At 51.5% G+C, this 23,174-nt stretch overlaps 1 protein-coding gene across 1 annotated transcript; it reads right to left on the bottom strand.

Moving 5' to 3' along the window:
* Positions 1–477: 477 nt before the first annotated feature.
* EEF1G (eukaryotic translation elongation factor 1 gamma) lies at positions 478–23,044 on the bottom strand. Its single transcript, XM_069738808.1, has 10 exons — positions 22,930–23,044; positions 17,881–18,039; positions 17,656–17,719; positions 17,423–17,565; positions 15,440–15,583; positions 15,173–15,302; positions 7,571–7,769; positions 5,761–5,933; positions 872–996; positions 478–768 (listed from the first exon to the last, which is right to left on the bottom strand). Exons 1-10 carry the CDS (start codon positions 22,939–22,941, stop codon positions 610–612), a joined length of 1,308 nt encoding a protein of 435 aa, XP_069594909.1. The 5' UTR covers positions 22,942–23,044; the 3' UTR covers positions 478–609.
* Positions 23,045–23,174: the final 130 nt, after the last annotated feature.

The raw sequence follows: 23,174 nt of genomic DNA, 5'->3' as shown, positions 1-23,174 counted from the left end.
TGAATTCTCCCATTGCATGTGGTCAAGATTTGACAGGAGAGGGTCCGTGGATTTTGTGTTTAAAAAATATATACAATACATAATGTGAAAGTGTAAATCTATAAAACTTTCACTCCCTCTACAATACACGTGGCGGCGTACAAGTTCTTTAGTCCAAGTTCACATCAGAGTATTTTCCCTCAGAGAATCAGGCAGATCGGGAGTTTGATCAGAGTGGGCTCGGATGTGCTTGGATGAGAAGATTTAGGGGGGAAAAAAAAAAAAAAAACTCTCCATCTTGTCAGTCCATGAAGATCAGACATGCTCGACCCCACAGAACAACGTTGGTCCAAGTGTGAGCTGATGTTTTGCCGGATCGAACTGGGACTGAAAAATGACGAGCTACAAGGGCTCGTGTACAGGATCTTAGTAAGACTCATGAGAAATATGGCTATACCATAAGGAGGAGAACAATAAGCGTCACAAAACACTGCAGCGGATGTTTGACTTTTTATTTTTTGGGTTTGCCGTCTTAAGTTAAAAAGGCAAGATTGTTTCATTGGACGAGTGCGGTGAACAGTCCCCGGCTCCTCCGGGCTCAGACAGCTCCTCTCTCCCTCCCCAGGGTCCTCACTTGAAAATTTTGCCCTGGTTGAAGGGTTTACCCACATGCTTGAATTCTCCTTCCCAGCAGAAATACTCTTTCACGAGGGTTTTGCACTCCTCGCTGTCTGGGTCCAGCTTCCGCCAGTTGTACGATTCATAGTCTATTTGCCAATCCTCGGACAGCTGTAGGGAACAAGGCGAGGCGTCAAAATAATGCCAAGTACAGAGGCCTCTTACTATGCTGCAATTATTTGGCACAGATATCCATTAGTTTTCTTGCACTTACCGTGAATGCCAAATCCTGGCCTCTGAACACCCACACGCCGGAGATTGAGCTGTCGTTGTTGGTGCCGAACAGAATAACGCTGGCAAAGCCAGTTTTACGCAGTTTGTCCAGACGCTGGAACATACCTACCGAAATATATATAAAAAAGCACATTAATATTTTAACAGTTTTCCCAACTGAACATTGTTTGCAGATATTCAGGATCTTTGAAGATATTTGGTGCTGCATAAAAATGAGACTTCATACAATAGTTTGACAGCTGCAAAATATATGTTGGCTCTATATAAATTATCACTTTGACTGTATTTAAAGCACCCTTCTCAGTTACACTTATTCACTTCAATAGGAGCCGAGCTGCAGTACCTGAGAATGGCCACTGCACAGCGCTGTGCTGCTCCGGCTCCATACAGCATGTACCTCTGAATGACGAGGCCGATAGCTACAGCTGCTTTATTTGCAAAGGGGAAAAAGAAAAACTGCAACCTGCACCAAATTTACACCAATAATGGAACCAGTTCAGAAGTGAACGCTCCAGAAGGTTTATAGCCGTGTACCCTCCAGAAGAAGAGGTTTATAGCCGTGTACCCTCCTGAAGAGGTTTATAGCCGTGTACCCTCCAGAAGAGGTTTATAGCCGTGTACACTCCTGAAGAAGAGGTTTATAGCCGTGTACCCTCCAGAAGTGGTTTATAGCAGTGTACCCTCCAGAAGTGGTTTATAGCAGTGTACCCTCCAGAAGTGGTTTATAGCAGTGTACCCTCCAGAAGGTTTATAGCAGTGTACCCTCCAGAAGTGGTTTATAGCAGTGTACACTCCTGAAGAAGAGGTTTATAGCCGTGTACGCTCCTGAAGAGGTTTATAGCCGTGTACCCTCCAGAAGTGGTTTATAGCAGTGTACCCTCCAGAAGAGGAGGTTTATAGCAGTGTACCCTCCAGAAGAGGAGGTTTATAGCAGTGTACCCTCCCGAAGAGGTTTATAGCCGTGTACACTCCTGAAGAAGAGGTTTATAGCAGTGTACCCTCCCGAAGAGGTTTATAGCCGTGTACACTCCTGAAGGAGGTTTATAGCCGTGTACGCTCCTGAAGAGGTTTATAGCCGTGTACCCTCCAGAAGGTTTATAGCCGTGTACCCTCCTGAAGAGGTTTATAGCCGTGTACCCTCCTGAAGAGGTTTATAGCCGTGTACCCTCCTGAAGAGGTTTATAGCCGTGTACCCTCCTGAAGAGGTTTATAGCCGTGTACACTCCTGAAGGTTTATAACAGTGTACACTCCAGAAGAGGTTTATAGCCGAGGGGTTTATAGCCGTGTACCCTCCCGAAGAGGTTTATAGCAGTGTACCCTCCAGAAGAGGTTTATAGCCGTGTACACTCCTGAAGAGGTTTATAGCAGTGTACCCTCCCGAAGAGGTTTATAACAGTGTACACTCCAGCAGAGGTTTATAGCCGTGTACACTCCTGAAGAGGTTTATAGCCGTGTACCCTCCAGAAGAGGTTTATAGCCGTGTTCACTCCTGAAGAGGTTTATAGCCGTGTACACTCCTGAAGAGGTTTATAACAGTGTACACTCCAGCAGAGGTTTATAGCCGTGTACACTCATGAAGAGGTTTATAGCCGTGTACACTCCTGAAGAGGTTTATAACAGTGTACACTCCAGCAGAGGTTTATAGCCGTGTACCCTCCAGAAGTGGTTTATAGCCGTGTACACTCCTGAAGAGGTTTATAACAGTGTACACTCCAGAAGAGGTTTATAGCCGTGTACCCTCCAGAAGTGGTTTATAGCCGTGTACACTCCTGAAGAGGTTTATAGCCGTGTACACTCCTGAAGAGGTTTATAGCCGTGTACACTCCTGAAGAGGTTTATAGCCGTGTACACTCCTGAAGAGGTTTATAGCCGTGTACACTCCAGAAGGTTTATAGCCGTGTACACTCCAGAAGAGGTTTATAGCAGTGTACACTCCTGAAGAGGTTTATAGCCGTGTACGCTCCAGAAGAAGAGGTTTATAGCCGTGTACGCTCCTGAAGAGAAGGTTTATAGCCGTGTACCCTCCAGAAGAGGTTTATAGCAGTGTACACTCCTGAAGGAGGTTTATAGCAGTGTACGCTCCTGAAAAGGAGGTTTATAGCAGTGTACGCTCCTGAAGAGGAGATTTATAGCCGTGTAGGCTCCTGAAGAGGAGGTTTATAGCTGCGTACGCTCCTGAAGAGGAGGTTTATAGCCGTGTACACTCCTGAAGAGGAGGTTTATAGCCGAGTACACTTCAGAAGAGGAGGTTTATAGCCATGTACCCTCCCAGCCTGCAGTGATGTGACGTGCACGCCTTTAGACCATGAAGGGACACTGTCGCCCAGCTCTGCTCTCAGGAATGGAGGTCACAGAGCAGTTGTATAGCAGGCTCCTTCTTGCCAGGATTAATGACCACACTAAGACATGAGGCGTTATGGCTGCCAAACACCACATCCGTACGGCAGACAGCAGGATCTGTGCGATCACCTCCTCCCACACCACATTACAGAACTTGTTTTCCAGGCTGCGCCCTGTCCTAGGAATGTAGCGCGGGGCATCCGCAGACTAACCTTGTGTTTTTTCGACGCTCCCCTTAAGAAACCCAGCAGCTTGTGTCTTCAGTCAACCTTGGCTGAACTCCCATGTTGGGAGCAGCCCAAACAGAGGCCTGTGTGCACCTAAACTCTGCACCTATCGGGCACGCGCAGTCTTGTGCAGACCTCATCACATCTGATGACCGGCCATGTGGTCGGTGCCTGCGGGCTGTCGCTCCAATGTGGATGAATCGTTTCAGATCTTGGACGTTGTAACCTGCAGTCACCATTAGCACAGTCTGACAAAAGGGGAGCACTGCCCTCCAGCATGTTCCATCAGCAACAGAGTGGAACTACAATCATCAGCATGCCTCATCAATGGTATAGGTGCCAGTTAATTCCAATTATACAGACCATGTAAAACTACAAGTCCAAGCAACAAACTGCAATTTTGCAGGACTACAAGTCCAAGCACGTCAGCGAGAAAGCACAGAACTGCAAGTGGAACTACAAGCACCATCATGTCCTGACTACGTAATGCACCACATCTGGTCCAACAGGGAGATAACTTCTCGCAAGTCCTAAAACCATTAGCAAAAAGCAGTTCTAGGCTCCTGGGATGTATAAGTAGGACCGCAAGATGGCCCACCTCACAGTGTAGGATTTTGGCATAAACAAGGCTCTGATAGTGACCCGCCATATTGGACAGCCGCGCTCTGGTCTTCATACAACTGATTTTTGGTATACACGTTCCGGTGAGGAGAGAACACAGACGGCTGTTTGTGCCCGACAGCTTCTCTTTTAACCCCTTCATTACCAGAGCTTTTTTCAGTTTTGCATTTTCGTTTATCGCTCCCTTCCGTCCCAGAGCCATAAATTATTTTACTGTCAATATGGCCATGTGAGGGCTTATTTTTTGTGGAGACAAGAGGAGAAATGATTCAGCTAAGGGCGGAGGCGATTCAAGCCTTGTGAAACGTTATTGGAGAACTAAAACAATATAGCGTCCTTCAAAAAAAATCTATACATAGCAAACACCTAGGCACGCCAGTGAGGACGAGCAACGCGTTTTAACTATAGAGTCTTACTCATGATTATTTTCTGTGGGACGAGTTTTACTTTTGAACACCACCATTGGTTTCACCATAGAGTGCACAGGAAAACTGGAACAAAATTCCAAGTGCGGTGACATGGCACATGGCAAAAAAAAAAAAAAAAAAAAAAAAGTGCAATCCCACACTTGTTTTTTGTTTGGCTTTCTTGCTAGTTCACTAAATGCTAAAACTGACCTGCTATGATTTTCCACGTCATTACGAGTTTATGGACACCAAAGATGTCTAGGTTCTTTTTTATGAGTGGTGAAAAAAAAAAAAATCCAAACTTTGCTTTAAAAAAAAAATAAATAAATAAAATCGCGCCATTTTCAGATACCCGCAGTGTCTCCATTTTTCGTGATCTCGGGTGGGGTGAGGGCTTATTTTTGCGTGCTGAGCTGACATTTTTAATGATACCACTTTTGTGCAGATACGTTCTTTTGATCATCAGTTATTGCATTTTAATGCAATGTCACGGCGACCAAAAAACGTAATTCTGGCATTTTTACCCTCTCGCTACGCCGTTTAGCGATCAGGTTAATTCTTTTTTTATTCATAGATCGGGCGATTCTGAACTCAGAGATACTGAATATCTGTAGGTTTGATTTTTTTAAATTGTTTTATTTTGAATGGGGTGAAAGGGGGGTGATTTGAACTTTTATTTTTAAACACTTTTTTTTTTTAAATAACTTTTGGCATGCTTCAATAGCGTCCATAGGAAACTAGAAGATGCCACAACTCGATCGGCTCTGCTACATAGAGGCGATGATCAGTTCGCCTCTATGCAGTAGAATTGCTGACTTGCCAGGCGAGCCGACCACTGGGTGATGTTCACAGCAATCCAGCAGTGACAACCATAGAGGTCTCCTGGAGACCTTGGGCTGTCGTGTTGACACACCGGTAACCCGCGATCACGTGACACTGGTGTGCGCAATTCCGGCAGCGCCATTTAAATGCCGCGGCTATTGAGGGCACATGTCAGCTGTTCAAAACAGCCGACATGTCCCATTAAAAATGTGGGTTCGACTCAACGCCCACATCAAAGAGAGGGACTCCAACATCGGCGTACCATTTCACCAGATGTCGTAAAGGGGTTAAAAGTCATCACACAGCCCCACGGCGTGCCCCTATAAAGAAGCTGTGGGAAATCATCACGGAGATGCAGGCAGGGTGGAATCTGCGAGGGCTGCACATGCCCACAATGTAAAGAACACACGATCCGCCCCTTGTATCGACAGGACGCGGCACGGTCACCTACCGGTAATCAGGTTGCAGCTCATGAAGCTCTGAGTGAGTTCACTGGGGAAACTGTACTCGGAGTACCAGATGGACCAGCCTTCTTTGTCAAAATGCTCCCAGAAATAAGGCAGAGCCACCGATAGCGTGTCTTCATTGGAATATTTTCTTTTAAATTCATCCATAATGAAGGAGCTGGAAAGTTAAGACAAGAAGGGACATTCAGCAAGTACAGACACCGCAGGCCTGACAGTCACAGGGTCTTTAGTCTCAGACGAGGAGTCATGGTAGACCGCCCCGCCAGCAACTCATCAGATAGCAAATGTCCTCCCGGCAGCACCAACTAGTGCAGCGGCGGGGGGCATCACTGCTCGTGAGGGTCTATGGTGCCCCATTCTGTCACTCAGATTGCTTTATTGGGCGCAGAAGACAAATAGACACTCAACAGTTAGAGTTTAGAGCCCCCTGGTGGCCGCATCGTCACTTACAGTCTGATCTGTGGACAGCAGATATACAGGTCTGCTGGAAAAGATTCTGTATAACTTGTATGTCTTTTCATTGAAAGCCCTGATGATCCCTATACACAAGCGCACGTCTGATGTGTGGTCCCATTAGTGACTGACCGTTATCACTGCACACAGTCATACAGGGAAGACTGTCAATCACCAAGTAGGACCGCCCACCGGACTCCTATGGAAGTTTTAGATGACTTTTCCAAAAAAAAAAAAAAAAAAGTCAGTCTGATTAGCTCCTCCTGTGCAAACCAGGGACCACCGTCACCATGACTGCTCCCCTTCTAAAAAGAAAAGGGTTGAGCTAGCACCATATTTTTACTATTAAAATATATCTAAATTAAAAAAAAAAAAAAAAAGATCCTTCGTATTTGGTGGCTGATATGCAGCAGACGTCTAGTGTCGTCATTGTCGGACTCGCCTGCAACGAATATATTCACATATTGGTTTTGATGTGCTGTCTGGCATTGTGTTTTTTTTTTTTTTTAAACACATTCACTTTAATGGATTAAAAAAATAAATAATAAAAACACAGCAAAGCGCTGTAAAAAAAAACAAAAAAAAAAAAAAACTTGCTGCAGTTAAGCATCAGCTGAAAACACGCACAGTGTTAATCAGATTTTCGAAAACACAATTTGCTACTACTATAAACTGTGGAGGGGGTTGCCAGCAAAAATGCTACGTGTGAATAAGCCCCAACCTGCTGTCCTTGCAGTTTTTAGGTTTTCAGTGTAGTAAAAATCTCGGCCTAGTACACAGACAGCTGAAATCTAGGTTTTACTACTGACAGACGGCCGAGCGTGCGCAGGCTATACGTCTTCCGTCACGGCAGCCACACAGTGGTAAAACTAGATTCCTCCGGGTTTCCATGCCAGCTACATTGATGGCAGGTCATGCCTATTAGATGGGTAATGGGGTCCCGCACCTGGCACCCCCATTTTTCAGTAGTGCACTGCTCCAACAGCATACAATGTAAGAGTGGGTGAACAGCAGATAAGTCAATTGTTTAGCGCCCGCTGTCGGGTACCGAACCTCATCTCCCATTGAAGTGAATAGGAGATCAACTGCAGAAGTTTGTCCAATGCCAATGGATCTGAATCTACACCCTCATCTCTGCACACAAGGCTGTGGGTACATTGCACAGACTTCAGTATACAGATGGCACAGGACAGAGGAGCAGACCCATGTTCAGGCCGCAGAGACCACCCATTGGTCTGTAGATCCCAATTTACCATTACAGAAATTCCTGCTATGAATCAAGCACAGGATAACAAGGAAACAGTGACACTGGGATAGGAAGGTGGGGTATAAGCCCCTTACCTCTTCGGGAGGTGAGCATAGGGGTCCTTTGACTTGGGCTCCGCTGCTAGAGCCTTTTCAGACTCATCCAGGTCCTCCTCTGCGGCCGATGCTGGGGGAGGTGCGGGCTTCTTCTCCTCCTTTTCTTTCTTCTGCTCCTTGGCGGGTTTCTCTTTCTTGGGGGTCTCTTTCTTAGGCTGCAGTTCTGCAAACTTCTTAGCTGTAAAATACACACAGACAACATGTAAGCATTTTATAGTAAAAACAGTCCTAAAAAAGGTTTGCTGGGACTACGAGCGCCTCCATAAAGGATCGAGGACCTACAAGTGGCCAATGCCCTCTTGAACCCGCACAAGTCTAAGGCTTTCCTATCGTCTCGAGTTGGCAGCGGCCGCTACACATTGAATGGAGCTTTACATCCAGCCGCCAAAGATGACAGCTGAAAGGAGGAGGTCCAACCCTCATCTGATATTAATCATTTATCGTGTACAGTAAAAGGGTTTGATCAATATCACATAATGCAGATGCTGCACAGTTTTCATGCAAGTCAGTGTGCACACAGCCCTATATAACGTTTATACCAAAATGCCAGAAAATAGGTTACAATTATTTGCACAGAAGTTCTGTGCCACATCTAAAAGCAAATATCAAGTGACCGTCTAGTGTATGACGTGCAACAAGTGCATTCTGCAGCTCATCCCCATTCAAGTCAGTGGACATGAGCTGCAATACCAGAGGTCACAGATAGTTGGCAGTGGTGGGTAACGCGAAAACCCAAATCAAATCTGTCCTCCCGCGACCAATTTTGCATCCATTTTTTTTTCCCGTTCCCCTCCTTCCAGGAACCATAATATTTTTTTTTTCTGTTGCCATATTAAGGTTTATTTTTAGCGAGATGAAAAGATTCTCCAGGTCCTTACAAATGATCAAAACGTTTATCATTTTTGGAGCTTTCTTATTTTTGCTTGTTGAGCAGTAATTTTTTTTTTTTTATTGGTACCGTTGAGGTACGTATGAAATTTTGATAGAAAAACAATTTCATTTTTTTTTGGGTGGGTGACCGAACCCCCCAATTTAGGCATTTAATTGTTCTTGATCACGTTTAGCACATGGGTATATTTAATCATGTCATAGCTCAAAATGATCACGTTCCTAATTTTTTCAGATCGGGAAAAACAGGATTTTTGGTTGCTTACCGTAAAATCTGTTTCTTGAAGCCTCCATTGGGGGACACAGGAACCATGGGTGTATGCTGCTGCCACTAGGAGGCTGACACTATGCAAATAAAAAAGTTAGCTCCTCCTCTGCAGTGTACACCCTACCGACAGGAAGTAGGATATTCAGTTAGTGAGAAAGCAGTAGGAGAAAGAACAAGGTTGAAAAACCATAACCACAAACTTGAGAACTGTAAACGTGAGAACAGTCAGAGAACATATAACAAAAACATTGGGAGGGTGCTGTGTCCCCCAATGGAGGCTTCAAGAAACAGATTTTACGGTAAGCAACCAAAAATCCTGTTTTCTTTATCGCCTCTCATTGGGGGACACAGGAACCATGGGACGTCCCAAAGCAGTCCCAAGGGCGGGAAAAACAGACTTCCATCAGGTCAGAGGACTCACCACTGCCGCCTGCAGGATCCTTCTGCCTAGGCTGGCGTCCGCCGATGCGTAGGTATGGACCTTGTAAAATTTGGCGAACGTGTGGATGGAAGACCAAGTTGCCGCTTTGCACAGCTGTAGGGCGGAAGCCCTGTGGTGCACCGCCCAGGAGGCGCCGACTGCCCGGGTAGAGTGAGCCTTAATCCCAGGAGGGGGCACTCTGTTCTTGACCCGGTAAGCCTCCAAGATTGCCATTCTGATCCATCGAGCAATAGTCGCTTTAGAAGCCGGCTGGCCTCTGCGCGTGCCATCAGGAATGATGAAAAAGGAATCCGTCTTCCGGAAAGTGGACGTTCTGTCCAGATAGATCCTCACAGCCCTGACAAGATCCAGCTTGTTCAATGATCGCTCCAGAGGATGAGTCGGAGCTGGACAAAAGGAAGGTAGAACGATGTCCTCGTTGAGGTGGAAGGTGGAAACCACCTTAGGAAGAAAAGAAGGTGGGGGCCGGAAGACCACCTTGTCCTGGTGAATGACCAAAAACGGTGGACGGCAAGACAGGGCCGCCAGCTCGGAAACGCGGCGAATGGACGTGATGGCCACAAGAAAGGCTACCTTCCATGATAAAACTGATAGAGGAATCTCCCTAAGAGGTTCAAAGGGAGAAACCTTCAGAACGTCCAGTACCAGGTTTAGGTCCCATGCCTCCACAGGGGCCCTGTACGGCGGGACGGCGTGGGCTACCCCCTGAAAGAAGGTCTTAACCTGTGGCCGAGAGGCCAAGGTCTTCTGAAAGAGGATGGAAAGCGCAGAGACCTGACCCTTCAGAGAACTAAGAGCCAGGCCCGAATCCAGTCCTGCCTGAAGGAAGGCCAAAAGAGAAGGCAGGGAAAACACCATAGGCGGAAGGCGGTTGGACTCGCACCACCGGAAGTAGGCCTTCCAGGTGCGGTAGTAGATCCTGGAAGACGAAGGCTTCCGAGCCTGAATCATGGTGTGAATCACCCGGTCCGAAAGGCCAGACGCTCTCAGAACCGCGGTCTCAACAGCCACGCCGTTAAACTGAGCGACCGAGAATTCGGGTGGCAGATCGGACCCTGGGACAGCAGATCGGGCCTGTCTGGAAGGCGCCAGGGAGCGTCTGCGAGAAGGTTGACGAGCTCCGCGAACCAAGCTCTCCTGGGCCAATCCGGGGCGATCAGGATGACCGGCACCCCTTCCGCTTTGATCTTCTTCAACAGTTTGGGAAGTAATGGAAGGGGTGGGAACAGGTAGGGCAGCTCGAACTGTGACCAAGGAATGGCCAGAGCATCGACGCCCACTGCGAGAGGATCACGGGACCTGGAGACGAACTGCGGAACCTTCCTGTTGACTCGGGACGCCGTGAGATCCACATCCGGAGTTCCCCATCGAAGACAAATCTGATGGAAGACCTCCGGATGTAAGGACCATTCCCCTGCCGCGAGGCCCTCGCGGCTGAGGAAGTCGGCGGCCCAGTTTTCCACGCCGGGGATATGCACCGCGGATATCACCAGAACCGTTGCCTCTGCCCAAAGGAGGATCTTGGATACCTCGGCAAGGGCCAAGGAGCTCCGAGTCCCCCCCTGATGGTTGACATATGCCACAGCCGTGGCGTTGTCCGTCTGGATCCGGACTGGAAGGCCCCTGAGAATCCTTTCCCAGTGGCGGAGGGACAGGAAGATGGCCCGAATTTCGAGGACGTTGATCGGCAGAGATGACTCCTGCAGCGACCAGCGGCCCTGGACCGTCAGGTGGCGAAAAACCGCACCCCAGCCGAGCAGGCTGGCGTCCGTTGTCACCACCTGCCAGTGAACTGGAAGGAAGGACCTGCCCTGGGAGATGAGAGGTGACGTCAGCCACCAGTTGAGAGACCGCCTGACCCGAAAGGAGAGTTTGATCGGTCGATCCAGGGAGAAGACCGACCTGTCCCACTGAGACAGAATGGCTTGCTGAAGGGGTCGCGAATGGAATTGGGCGAAGGGAATCGCTTCCAATGTAGCTACCATCCTCCCCAGAACCTTCATGGCCGAACGGAGGGAGGGAGGTCGAGGACCCTGGAGCAAGCGTATGTCCCGACAGAGAGTGGATCTCTTGTCTGTGGGAAGGAAGACTCTGCTTTGACGAGTATCGAAAAGCATGCCCAGAAAGATGATGCGCTGAGAAGGAATAAGGCAGGACTTCTTCCGGTTTACCAGCCACCCGAAACGGGCTAAGGTGTCGAGAACAATGGACAGGCTTTCGTGGGCCTGAGCGAAGGACGGAGCCTTGATGAGGATGTCGTCGAGATATGGAAATAGGACCAGGCCTCTGACTCTCAAGATGGCCATCAGCGCCGCCATGATTTTCGTGAACACTCTTGGCGCGGTTGCGAGACCGAACGGCAGGGCGACGAACTGAAAATGATCTCGTTGCACTGCAAAGCGCAGGAAACGGTGATGTCCGGAAAATATCGGGACATGGAGGTAGGCGTCCTGGATATCTATTGAGCATAGAAACTCCTGAGCCTCCATGGAAGCAATTACTGAACGAAGGGATTCCATCCTGAAGTGTCTCAGGCGAACTCTCCTGTTCAGCAATTTGAGGTCCAGAATGGGGCGAACTTTGCCGTCTTTTTTCGGTACCACAAAAAGATTCGAGTAGAAACCCGTGAAGCGTTCCTTTTCTGGGACAGGAACGATTACCCCGGATTTGAGCAGAGAAGCGATGGCTGAGAAGAAGCCCGGAACTAGAGCGGGGTCTCTTGGAGGACGGGATTGGAAGAAACGATCCCGAGGTCAGGAAGCGAACTCTATTTTGTATCCCGAGGATACAACTTCCCTGACCCATGCGTCCTCTACTGCGGAAATCCAGACGTCCCTGAAAAGGAGAAGACGGCCGCCCAATCTGGGAGTTGGGTTGGAGTCTTGCCGAGAGTCATGCCGAGGTGGATCTTCCAGTCCTGGGCCTGGAGGATCTACCCTGGGAGAAACGAGGACGCCAGGACGGAGTGGGCCTAAAGGACACCGCCTTCTTCTCTTGACGTGCCTGTGGCCTCTGTTGCTGCTGGGAAAAGGAGTTTGACGCAGCGAAGCGACGAAAAGGCCGAAAAGAACGAAACTGTAGTCTAGGAGGAGGGCGACGAGGCTTAGCCTGGGGGAGAAGAGAACTTGTACCCCCGGTGGCGTCCTTAATTATTTGGTCCAGCTGGGAACCAAAGAGGCGAGAGCCCTGGAAGGGCAGACTAGTGAGGGACTTTTTGGAGGACAAGTCCGCCTGCCAGGCCTTGAGCCAAACGGTCCGGCGGATGGCAACGGCATTGCTGGAAGCTTGAGCCGCACAAGACGCGGCATCCAGGGAGGCGGAAACCAGGTATTCACCAGCATGGGAAATCTGGTTGGCAAGTTCCGCTAATTGCGCGGGAGGCGCCCCATCCAGGATACCCCGCCGAAGATCCTTGGCCCATTTTGAGATGGATTTTGAAGCCCAAGTGGACGCAAAAGCTGGACATAGAGCCGCTTCGAAAGCAGATTTCGCGAAGGATTCTATAACTCTGTCGTTAGAATCCTTCAGAGATGCTCCGCCGGACAGAGGAAGCACCGTGTTGGTGGAGAGCCTGGAAACAGGGGGGTCCACCGAGGGAGATGCCGTCCAATTGGCGGTAAGTTCTGGAGAAAAAGGATATAACACACCCAGGCGTTTTCCCCTCTGAAAACGCCTAGTGGGGTTCTCTCTCTCTCTCTCTGGACACGATTTCCTCGAATTCAGGATGAGGAGCAAAAAATTTTGAAGGTGGTTTGGCCCGTGTGAACGAAACCGCCTGATCTGCGGGTTCCGTAGAGGGATCCTTGATGCCACATGTTTGGTTTATTGCCCCAATGAGGTTCTGGACTGTCTCACTCATGGTGGCGATTTGGTTAGGATCCAGCTCCGAAGTATCCTCCGAAGGCGCATCAGATAATGCCTCGCCTGACTCAGGGGAGGAGGATCGGTGGGACACCAACCGCGGGGGAGGGCCGAGCGGCGAGATGGAGCGCGAAGAGGACTCAGACCGACGTTCCTGTCTGGACCTTTTGTGGCTAATCAAGGAGGGCTCGGGCGGCGGTTCCTGCGACCCGCTGGCCACTGCAGGGGTCTGCAGGGGTAACCGATCCAGCGCGGACACTAGGGTTTGAGATACCCGTGTTAAATCGGCCACCGATTGTGACAGAGGCGGCCCAGCCTGGGATGGGGGGATCACTCTCGGGCGGAACAGCCGGGGGATCCTGGGCGGTGGGAATAATCGGGTTGCTGCAGGACTGACACAGCGGGGAGGACTGACCTGAGGGAAGTTTGCTGTTACAGGACGAACATGCAAAGTACGTGACTAAGGCAGAAGATGAAGAGGTAGGGGGACGAGAGCGGCCCCCTTTAGAGGTAGACATTTTTAGGGACCCTGAAGATGCCAGTGGGTTAGGGGACAGTGGGCAGAGGGGGGTGTCAGTCTGCAGTGCAGCTACTCACGGACCCGGTCCTGGAAGATGTCCCACTTGTCCTCGGTGGAGAACTTCCCTGAGGTGCTGATTCTGCGATGCTGAGCCACAGAAGATGCGAGTGAAGGAGCGTGGCGCGCTGCGTGAGGCACTGCGAGGGCGGCTGCTGCTGTGAGAAGCGGTGCACACCGGCCGAGGGACCCACGAGGAAGGGGGTGGAGCCAGACGCAGAGGCGCCGGTGGGCAGGGCGCAGTATGTCGGGCGGGAAAAAAGCCCGCCCGCAGAACCGGAAGTGAGGAGCCGAGAAACCGGAAGTAGGCCCCGGCCTAAGCCGGGACCTAAAATAGAGACCGGCGCCGCCGGAGAAGGGAACCGCGGCGCCGGAGCAGTGTGCCGCAGGGACTGAGAAGAGCGGCAGCCTGCCAAGGCTGTCCGGGAAAACGGAACTGGCGGGGTCGCGGCGCCAGAAGTAGGCCCCGGCAGAAGCCGGGACCTAAATTAGAGGCCGCCGCCGCCGGAAATTCGCGGAGAATCGCGGAGCCGGAGCGCCGCCGGAGAATCGCAGCGTCGGAGCGCCGCAGAAAGTAAGTGGCACGGCATCCTGCCAAGAACGCCGTGCAGACACAGGACGCATTGTGGCCCCCGAGCAGAGAGACCGCAGGGGGAAGCGGCGCGGCAGCCTGCTAGACTGTGACTCTGTAAGGGGCTGTGCGGCTGCAGGGAGAGAACTGCGGCCGCTAAGGAAGAAGAGCTTATGGCTGTCCCTGGGATCCCTCTAAAATAAACGCCATGAGGGAGGACAGGGGGACATCTGGGAATACTCACCTAAACATCCCACGCCGTTACTAACCTGAGGGGGATGAGACGTCCATGGAGCTGGTGATGGACGTCCTCGTCACCTCCAACCGACAGGCTCTGGTAGGCGAGTGGGTGGGGGACGGAGCCAGGACCGGACTTCTGAGCACGCTCCTGTGCTAGGATCTTGGTCCTGGAGAGGGATCTATGAGGATACGGGGTGGCAGTACACGCCGTACTCATAGTCCGCATTGTGGGAATACAGGTGTGACTGCTCACCCTGTATCCCTCCGGAAAAAACCTGAAAAGAAACGACGCACATTGAGGTAGATAAGGGTCTAATGAAAGACCCGTGTCCACCTCCTACTGACACTAAGCTAAACTGAAGAGTTTAATGCCAGTCGGTGGGGTGTACACTGCAGAGGAGGAGCTAATTTTGTTATTTGCATAGTGTCAGCCTCCTAGTGGCAGCAGCATACACCCATGGTTCCTGTGTCCCCCAATGAGAGGCGATAAAGAAATGGCGCGCAAGTCAAACTTCTCTACATAAAATGTTTCATTAACTTTTACTTTTTGCTCCCCTAAGGAAATCAGACCTGCGTTCATTTGCTCATAGGTTGGATATACTGCAATAATTGAATAAAAGTTGATGATTTCCCATGAAGCGGAATGGGTGCACAGGAAAACAAATATGGCAGCAGCAATTCTACCTTCAATAGGTATAATAAAAAACAAAAAAAAAAACAAGAAAATCCCTCACCATCAAACTGAGCCATCTTGTCGCACAGCTTCACTTCTCCCAACACTGCATGGAACTGGGGCTGGTTCACACAGGTTATAAACCATCTTGTGACATTACCGAAAGGCTGGCGGAACGAAGGGTCCAAGACCTTTGGGAAGCAATTCTGGATATCAGCACAGATTCTGGAAGTCATTCATGCAGGCATCTGGATATCACTGACGTTTAGAGTCCGGAAAAAGCCATCATCCATAAAGAATTGGATGGGAGGATTGAGGAAGAACGCACCTGTTTGTAAAGCCACAGGAGGGAGCACGTAACTGCGACGTCAGCCAGCGTGATCCTCTCCCCAACCAAGAAAGTCCGAGTCCGAAGATGAGCATCTAAGGTGGCCAAGATGAGCTTCACCTCCTCCTTGGCTTGTTCTGTAGCCTAATAAAGAATAATAAGACGAACTATAAGCTTACAGGGAGCAGCAGACGAAGAAATACAGTCACCCTTCATATTCAGGTCCAGGCTTCCATGTGGTTTCCTTTTCTTTTTTTTTTATCAGATAGATTTTTATTATCCGCAAAGAATAAACAATCAGAATATTTCTCATGGCAATGTTTCATTAAACATTTACAGATAACTTTTTCCCCCCCGACCCAGAGCCCCCCCACCCTGCCCAACCCGAGACCTCAGCCAGAGCCACCCCACTTCCCATCATCATACAACCATTTGAATAAACATCCGTTATATTTCCATTGAATACTAGGTTCCCTATATTCTCATTTATCATCCTAATTCAAGTCCATCCATGGTTGCCACAGCTTGTGGAAGATGTCCAGCTTATTCCTTTTGGTGTAGATACTTTTCTCCAAAGTAAGTATATGCTCCGCTTGCTTAAGAAAGTCTCTTCTTGTTGGAGGTTCCTCTCTAATCCAAAATTTGGCGATCAATTTCCTAGCAATGAATAACAATCGTGCAATAGCTATTTTAAACATGTTGTCTGCAACAATTTCCTCCACATATCCCAATATGCAAGTCAGTGGAACCCTAGGGACAGAACATCCATACACCAGGTGGTTTCCTTTTCTACCACTCCGCAAACCGCAGTAATTTTAAAGGGAACCAGGCAGCCCCCCCCCCCCCACCTAACCAGCCCTTCATCCAAACGTCCCATCGACTAGTCAGAGGACTAACATGCGTAAGAAACACGAAGCTTATACTTTTTTGTTCAACATGTTTAGGTGACCAACAGGATACAGGGCTGGTTAGGCTATACGTGTGCATCCCCTCCTTTGTGCCAGGGTTACACCACGACCTGTCACGCAACTGCAATTCTCCAGACGAGCTGCCAACCCGAAAAGTTGGAGAAATCTAAGGTTAAGACTGGATGCACGCTCCCTGCATTCCCATCCATGAGAGCAAAGTGGTCATGCTGCAATAGTCACAAGACCACCCTGACTTAGATGCGTCGTTGCACGCAAGCGTCCCCGTTAGGTCCTCGGCGAAGAGGCTATATGGGAATTAATCTTACCACTGCCATATCCACTGCATTATTTTGCACTATGGACTCCGCAATCCAAAAAGGTGCAAAATGCATTTTGCCTTTTTTTCAGCAAAGGGTCAATGATATATTGCAGATTTAAAGTCCTTAGCAAATCCTCAACTTATGCTGCAGCATGCTATGGTTTAAAGGGGTTGTCCACTACTTTGACAACCCCTTCTCATTCCTCATGTTTGGCCCTGTTAAAATAGAAACACCTATACTCACCCAACCCCTATACTCACCCAACCCCTATACTCATCCAAGGTGCTATTTCAGAGGCGTTAGAACTTGCGTTCCAGGTGCTCATGTGAGATTGGGTGCAGGGCTTGTAACAATCAGCAGGCGCCGTTGTTCCTGGGAATGCTAGTGCCAACACTCTTGGAATGGCACAGACACTGGGGGCGAGTATAGGTGCTTTTATTTTTAACAGTGCCAAATAAGAGGAATAAAAGGTTGTACATGTAGTGGACAACCCCTTTAAAGAGTCTCAAGCACCATTTGTAGAGTAAAATCCAGCACTGCATTTTCTACAAGTGGAAGACAACCAGATGTTTGTGTATCTTCTATGGACCATCAGGGTATAGGACCGCACAACAGCTGAAAATGCACTGATTAAATTGTGAGAAGCCAAAACGCTGAACATAATTTGGGGCCTAGAGGAAGTGAACGGCCACATACGAGGACCAGGTAAAGGGCACTTTCTTTTTACCAAATTTTTCTGGAAGCCAACACCATACCTGCTTGTTGAACTGCATGATCCCCAGAGTTGGGAAAACCCAGGCGCTGGCTGGAGGGACAATGTGGTTGTCTGCAAAACTGACCCATTGGAGGACCTGGGCCTGGTCTATACGAGATGCTCCACGGAGATCATCATTACCCACTGGGGAAAAGCAGAGTGGGAGAAATGGAGTTACACATACACAACACACGGCGCCGGTTAAGGCTATGGAGAAGCACACAGCGGTCTTACCATAGTGAGCGATGGCGCTGCTCTCAAATAGACAGAAGCCGTCATTACCCTCAAACGCTGGAACCTAAGAGGAAGAACATGAGGTTGGTCAGTGCGATGTCCGCCTGGCGTCCTACAGATCAGCACCCCGATATAATGTGCACGATCCCCCTCCATGAATGAGCCACATCAGTACAACCCGCCATGACCCGGCTGCGGACAGCGCCAAGACCCAGCATTGCTCACCTTCCCCAGAGGAAACTTCTTCAAGAATTCAGGCGTTTTATTAGTGACACCGAACTGGAATTCTGGGGCAGAGGAAGCAACGGTGATGGGAAACCCCGAATACTGAGCAGCGATGAGGGGCTTGTATGCCCTCCAGTTATCAGGGTACGTGTACAGAGTCTGCAGGGGGAGAGAGGAAAGCAAAAATCACAAGTGCGTACACACATCGCACCCTCCCTCCACATCTCCATCTGTGCCCATAGTGAGGGTCTCCGGAGACCCCCTTACGGTGGACTTACCTCTCGTTAATGGTGGCCATGTCTATCTATAGTATATACCGTCCTGGACAGCATGTTATAGAGAAGGAGACGATGAGCACAATGGACATTTTTATGGAAAAGCCTCAGAAAAACATTCTTCATTGACATTTCTGGTGTTTGTATAGGAGTCCAGTGGGCGGTGCTACTAGTGATTTCCCTGCACTATGCATGTAGATAGAGCTGTCAGACTGTTAATCACTAGTAGCACCGCCCACTGGACTCCTTCACATACAAACACCAAGGAAATCAAGGAAAATACAAGTTTTACTGAAACTTTAATGAATAAAAAAAAAAAAAAAAAACGTATCTGTCTGATGGTCTCCTCCTGCTCTATAACACCCCGCCTGCGGGTCAGAGGCCATCATCAACATGACAGGTCGCTTTAATGGAGCCTTTTATGTGATGCATTATCAGGACTCGCGACTCAAGATTAAAGGACAAACTGGAAGAGTAATCCAGGACAAGCAGCGTCAGACACACCCCGGTGACCGCACCGGCTGCATCCGGGCAAGGATCGGGCCAATGTGAGGGGCGGCTGGTACCAGGGCAGCCCAGCGGGACACACCGGCACAGATACCGGCCATAAAGTGCCCCTCCACCACCGAGAGCTGCTGAATAGGACAGTGGAGAAAACGCCAGGACATGTCACAGCTGTGACCCCCACACAGACCCCACCCAATGGCAGGACACAGGGGGCCTGAGAGCAACAGCTGAGAAATGGCACAGGATGAGGAGAGGAACAGATGCACACACAGAGGAGAGACCCTCTACCCCTCCCCCCAGCACACACAGAGGAGAGACCCTCTACCCCTCACCCAGCACACACAGAGGAGAGACCCTCTACCCCTCCCCCCAGCACACACAGAGGAGAGACCCTCTACCCCTCACCCAGCACACACAGAGGAGAGACCCTCTACCCCTCCCCCAGCACACACACAGAGGAGAGACCCTCTACCCCTCCCCCAGCACACACACACAGAGGAGAGACCCTCTACCCCTCCCCCCAGCACACACAGAGGAGAGACCCTCTACCCCTCCCCCCAGCACACACAGAGGAGAGACCCTCTACCCCTCCCCCAGCACACACACACAGAGAAGAGACCCTCTACCCCTCACCCAGCACACACACACAGAGGAGAGACCCTCTACCCCTCCCCCAGCACACACACACAGAGGAGAGACCCTCTACCCCTCCCCCAGCACACACACACAGAGGAGAGACCCTCTACCCCTCCCCCCAGCACACACACACAGAGGAGAGACCCTCTACCCCTCCCCCAGCACACACACACAGAGAAGAGACCCTCTACCCCTCACCCAGCACACACACACAGAGGAGAGACCCTCTACCCCTCCCCCAGCACACACACACAGAGGAGAGACCCTCTACCCCTCCCCCAGCACACACACACAGAGGAGAGACCCTCTACCCCTCCCCCCAGCACACACACACAGAGGAGAGACCCTCTACCCCTCCCCCCAGCACACACAGAGGAGAGACCCTCTACCCCTCCCCCCAGCACACACAGAGGAGAGACCCTCTACCCCTCCCCCAGCACACACACAGAGGAGAGACCCTCTACCCCTCCCCCAGCACACACACACAGAGGAGAGACCCTCTACCCCTCCCCCCAGCACACACAGAGGAGAGACCCTCTACCCCTCCCCCAGCACACACACAGAGGAGAGACCCTCTACCCCTCCCCCAGCACACACACACAGAGAAGAGACCCTCTACCCCTCACCCAGCACACACACACAGAGGAGAGACCCTCTACCCCTCCCCCAGCACACACACACAGAGGAGAGACCCTCTACCCCTCCCCCAGCACACACACACAGAGGAGAGACCCTCTACCCCTCCCCCCAGCACACACACACAGAGGAGAGACCCTCTACCCCTCCCCCAGCACACACACACAGAGAAGAGACCCTCTACCCCTCACCCAGCACACACACACAGAGGAGAGACCCTCTACCCCTCCCCCAGCACACACACACAGAGGAGAGACCCTCTACCCCTCCCCCAGCACACACACACAGAGGAGAGACCCTCTACCCCTCCCCCCAGCACACACACACAGAGGAGAGACCCTCTACCCCTCCCCCCAGCACACACAGAGGAGAGACCCTCTACCCCTCCCCCCAGCACACACAGAGGAGAGACCCTCTACCCCTCACCCAGCACACAGAGGAGAGACCCTCTACCCCTCACCCAGCACACACAGAGGAGAGACCCTCTACCCCTCCCCCAGCACACACACAGAGGAGAGACCCTCTACCCCTCCCCCAGCACACACACACACAGAGGAGAGACCCTCTACCCCTCCCCCCAGCACACACAGAGGAGAGACCCTCTACCCCTCCCCCCAGCACACACACAGAGGAGAGACCCTCTACCCCTCCCCCCAGCACACACAGAGGAGAGACCCTCTACCCCTCCCCCAGCACACACAGAGGAGAGACCCTCTACCCCTCCCCCCAGCACACAGAGGAGACCATGTACCCCTCCCCCAGAACAGAGACCCTAGACCCCCCCCAAGCACAATGACAGAAGAGACCCCCCCAGCACACACACACAATGACAGAGACCCCCCCCCCCCGCACACACACACAATGACAGAGGAGACCCCCCCAACACACACACACAATGACAGAGCAGACCCCCCCCAGCACACACACACACAATGACAGAGCAGACCCCCCCCAGCACACACACACACACAATGACAGAGCAGACCCCCCCAGCACACACACACACAATGACAGAGCAGACCCCCCCCAGCACACACACACACAATGACAGAGCAGACCCCCCCCAGCACACACACACACAATGACAGAGCAGACCCCCCCCAGCACACACACACACACAATGACAGAGCAGACCCCCCCCAGCACACACACACACAATGACAGAGCAGACCCCCCCCAGCACACACACACACAATGACAGAGCAGACCCCCCCCAGCACACACACACACACAATGACAGAGCAGACCCCCCCAGCACACACACACAATGACAGAGGAGACCCCCCCCCCAGCACGCACACACACACAATGACAGAGGAGACCCCCCCCCAGCACGCACACACACACAATGACAGAGGAGACCCCCCCCCAGCACGCACACACACACAATGACAGAGGAGACCCCCCCAGCACGCACACACACACAATGACAGAGGAGACCCCCCCAGCACACACACACAATGAGAGGAGACCCCCCCAGCACACACACACACATACAATGACAGAGGAGACCCCCCCAGCACACACACACACACAATGACAGAGGAGACTCCCCCAGCACACACACACACACACACACACAATGACAGAGGAGACCCCCCCAGCACACACACACACACACAATGACAGAGGAGACCCCCCCCAGCACACACACACAATGACAGGAGACCCCCCCAGCACACACACACAATGACAGAGGAGACCCCCCCAGCACACACACACACAATGACAGAGGAGACCCCCCCAGCACACACACACACAATGACAGAGGAGACCCCCCCCAGCACACACACACAATGACAGAGGAGACCCCCCCAGCACACACACACAATGACAGAGCAGACCCCCCCAGCACACACACACAATGACAGAGGAGACCCCCCCCGCACACACACACACAATGACAGAGGAGACCCCCCCAGCACACACACACACAATGACAGAGGAGACCCCCCCAGCACGTACACACACAATGACAGAGGAGACCCCCCCAGCACACACACACACAATGACAGAGGAGACCCCCCCAGCACACACACACACAATGACAGAGGAGACCCCCCCAGCACACACACACACACAATGACAGAGGAGACCCCCCCAGCACACACACACACACAATGACAGAGGAGACCCCCCCAGCACACACACACACAATGACAGAGGAGACCCCCCCAGCACACACACACACACAATGACAGAGGAGACCCCCCCAGCACACACACACACACAATGACAGAGGAGACCCCCCCAGCACACACACACACAATGACAGAGGAGACCCCCCCAGCACACACACAATGACAGAGGAGACCCCCCCAGCACACACACACACACACACACACAATGACAGAGGAGACCCCCCCAGCACACACACACACAATGACAGAGGAGACCCCCCCAGCACACACACAATGACAGGAGACCCCCCCCCCCAGCACACACACACACACAATGACAGGAGACCCCCCCCCCAGCACACACACACACACACACACAATGACAGAGACCCCCCCAGCACACACACACACAATGACAGAGGAGACCCCCCCAGCACACACACACAATGACAGAGGAGACCCCCCCAGCACACACACACAATGACAGAGGAGACCCCCCCAGCACACACACACAATGACAGAGGAGACCCCCCCCAGCACATACTGATTAGACCATGTACCCCTCCCCCATAACACAATGACAGGAGACCTCCCCCCCCCAGCACACACATAATGACAGAGCCCAGCTCCCCCGGCACTGTGCACATGGTACCTCCCGCACACATGTGGAGCACAGGCTGCACAGTTCCGGGTGTAGCCGGGAGGGGGCCGTCATCCTCCGGGAACTACAACCCGCAAGGAGACATCTGCGCGAGATATGCCGACATCCCAGCACCGAGCCCGACCCGCGCTGTGCAGATGGCTGCCTCCCGTGCCCCGGGATAGCTGCACCGCACAGATGTCCTCAGATTTCCCGGGACCCGTTCTCCACTCACCCCACCGGCCATCTTCACTCGAGGAGAAAGGGAGGAGCCGTCCAGCAGACGTACAACGTCACCAGGCAGCGACCGCAAAGAGAGGGGCTCTGCCGGGTGTCGTGATATAGAGCGGGGCAGCGCCGCCTGGTGGTCACACAGGGGATAACAGGCCGTGTAATAAGACGTGCGGACCACACATGTCTGTGAGGCCAGTCTCAGGCTGCCGTCACACGATCAGTATTTGGTCAGTATTTTACATCAGT

This window comes from Ranitomeya imitator, chromosome 9 (genome assembly GCF_032444005.1).
Source record: "Ranitomeya imitator isolate aRanImi1 chromosome 9, aRanImi1.pri, whole genome shotgun sequence".
NCBI lineage: Eukaryota > Metazoa > Chordata > Amphibia > Anura > Dendrobatidae > Ranitomeya > Ranitomeya imitator.
This window is presented reverse-complemented; position numbering and strand designations above follow the sequence as displayed.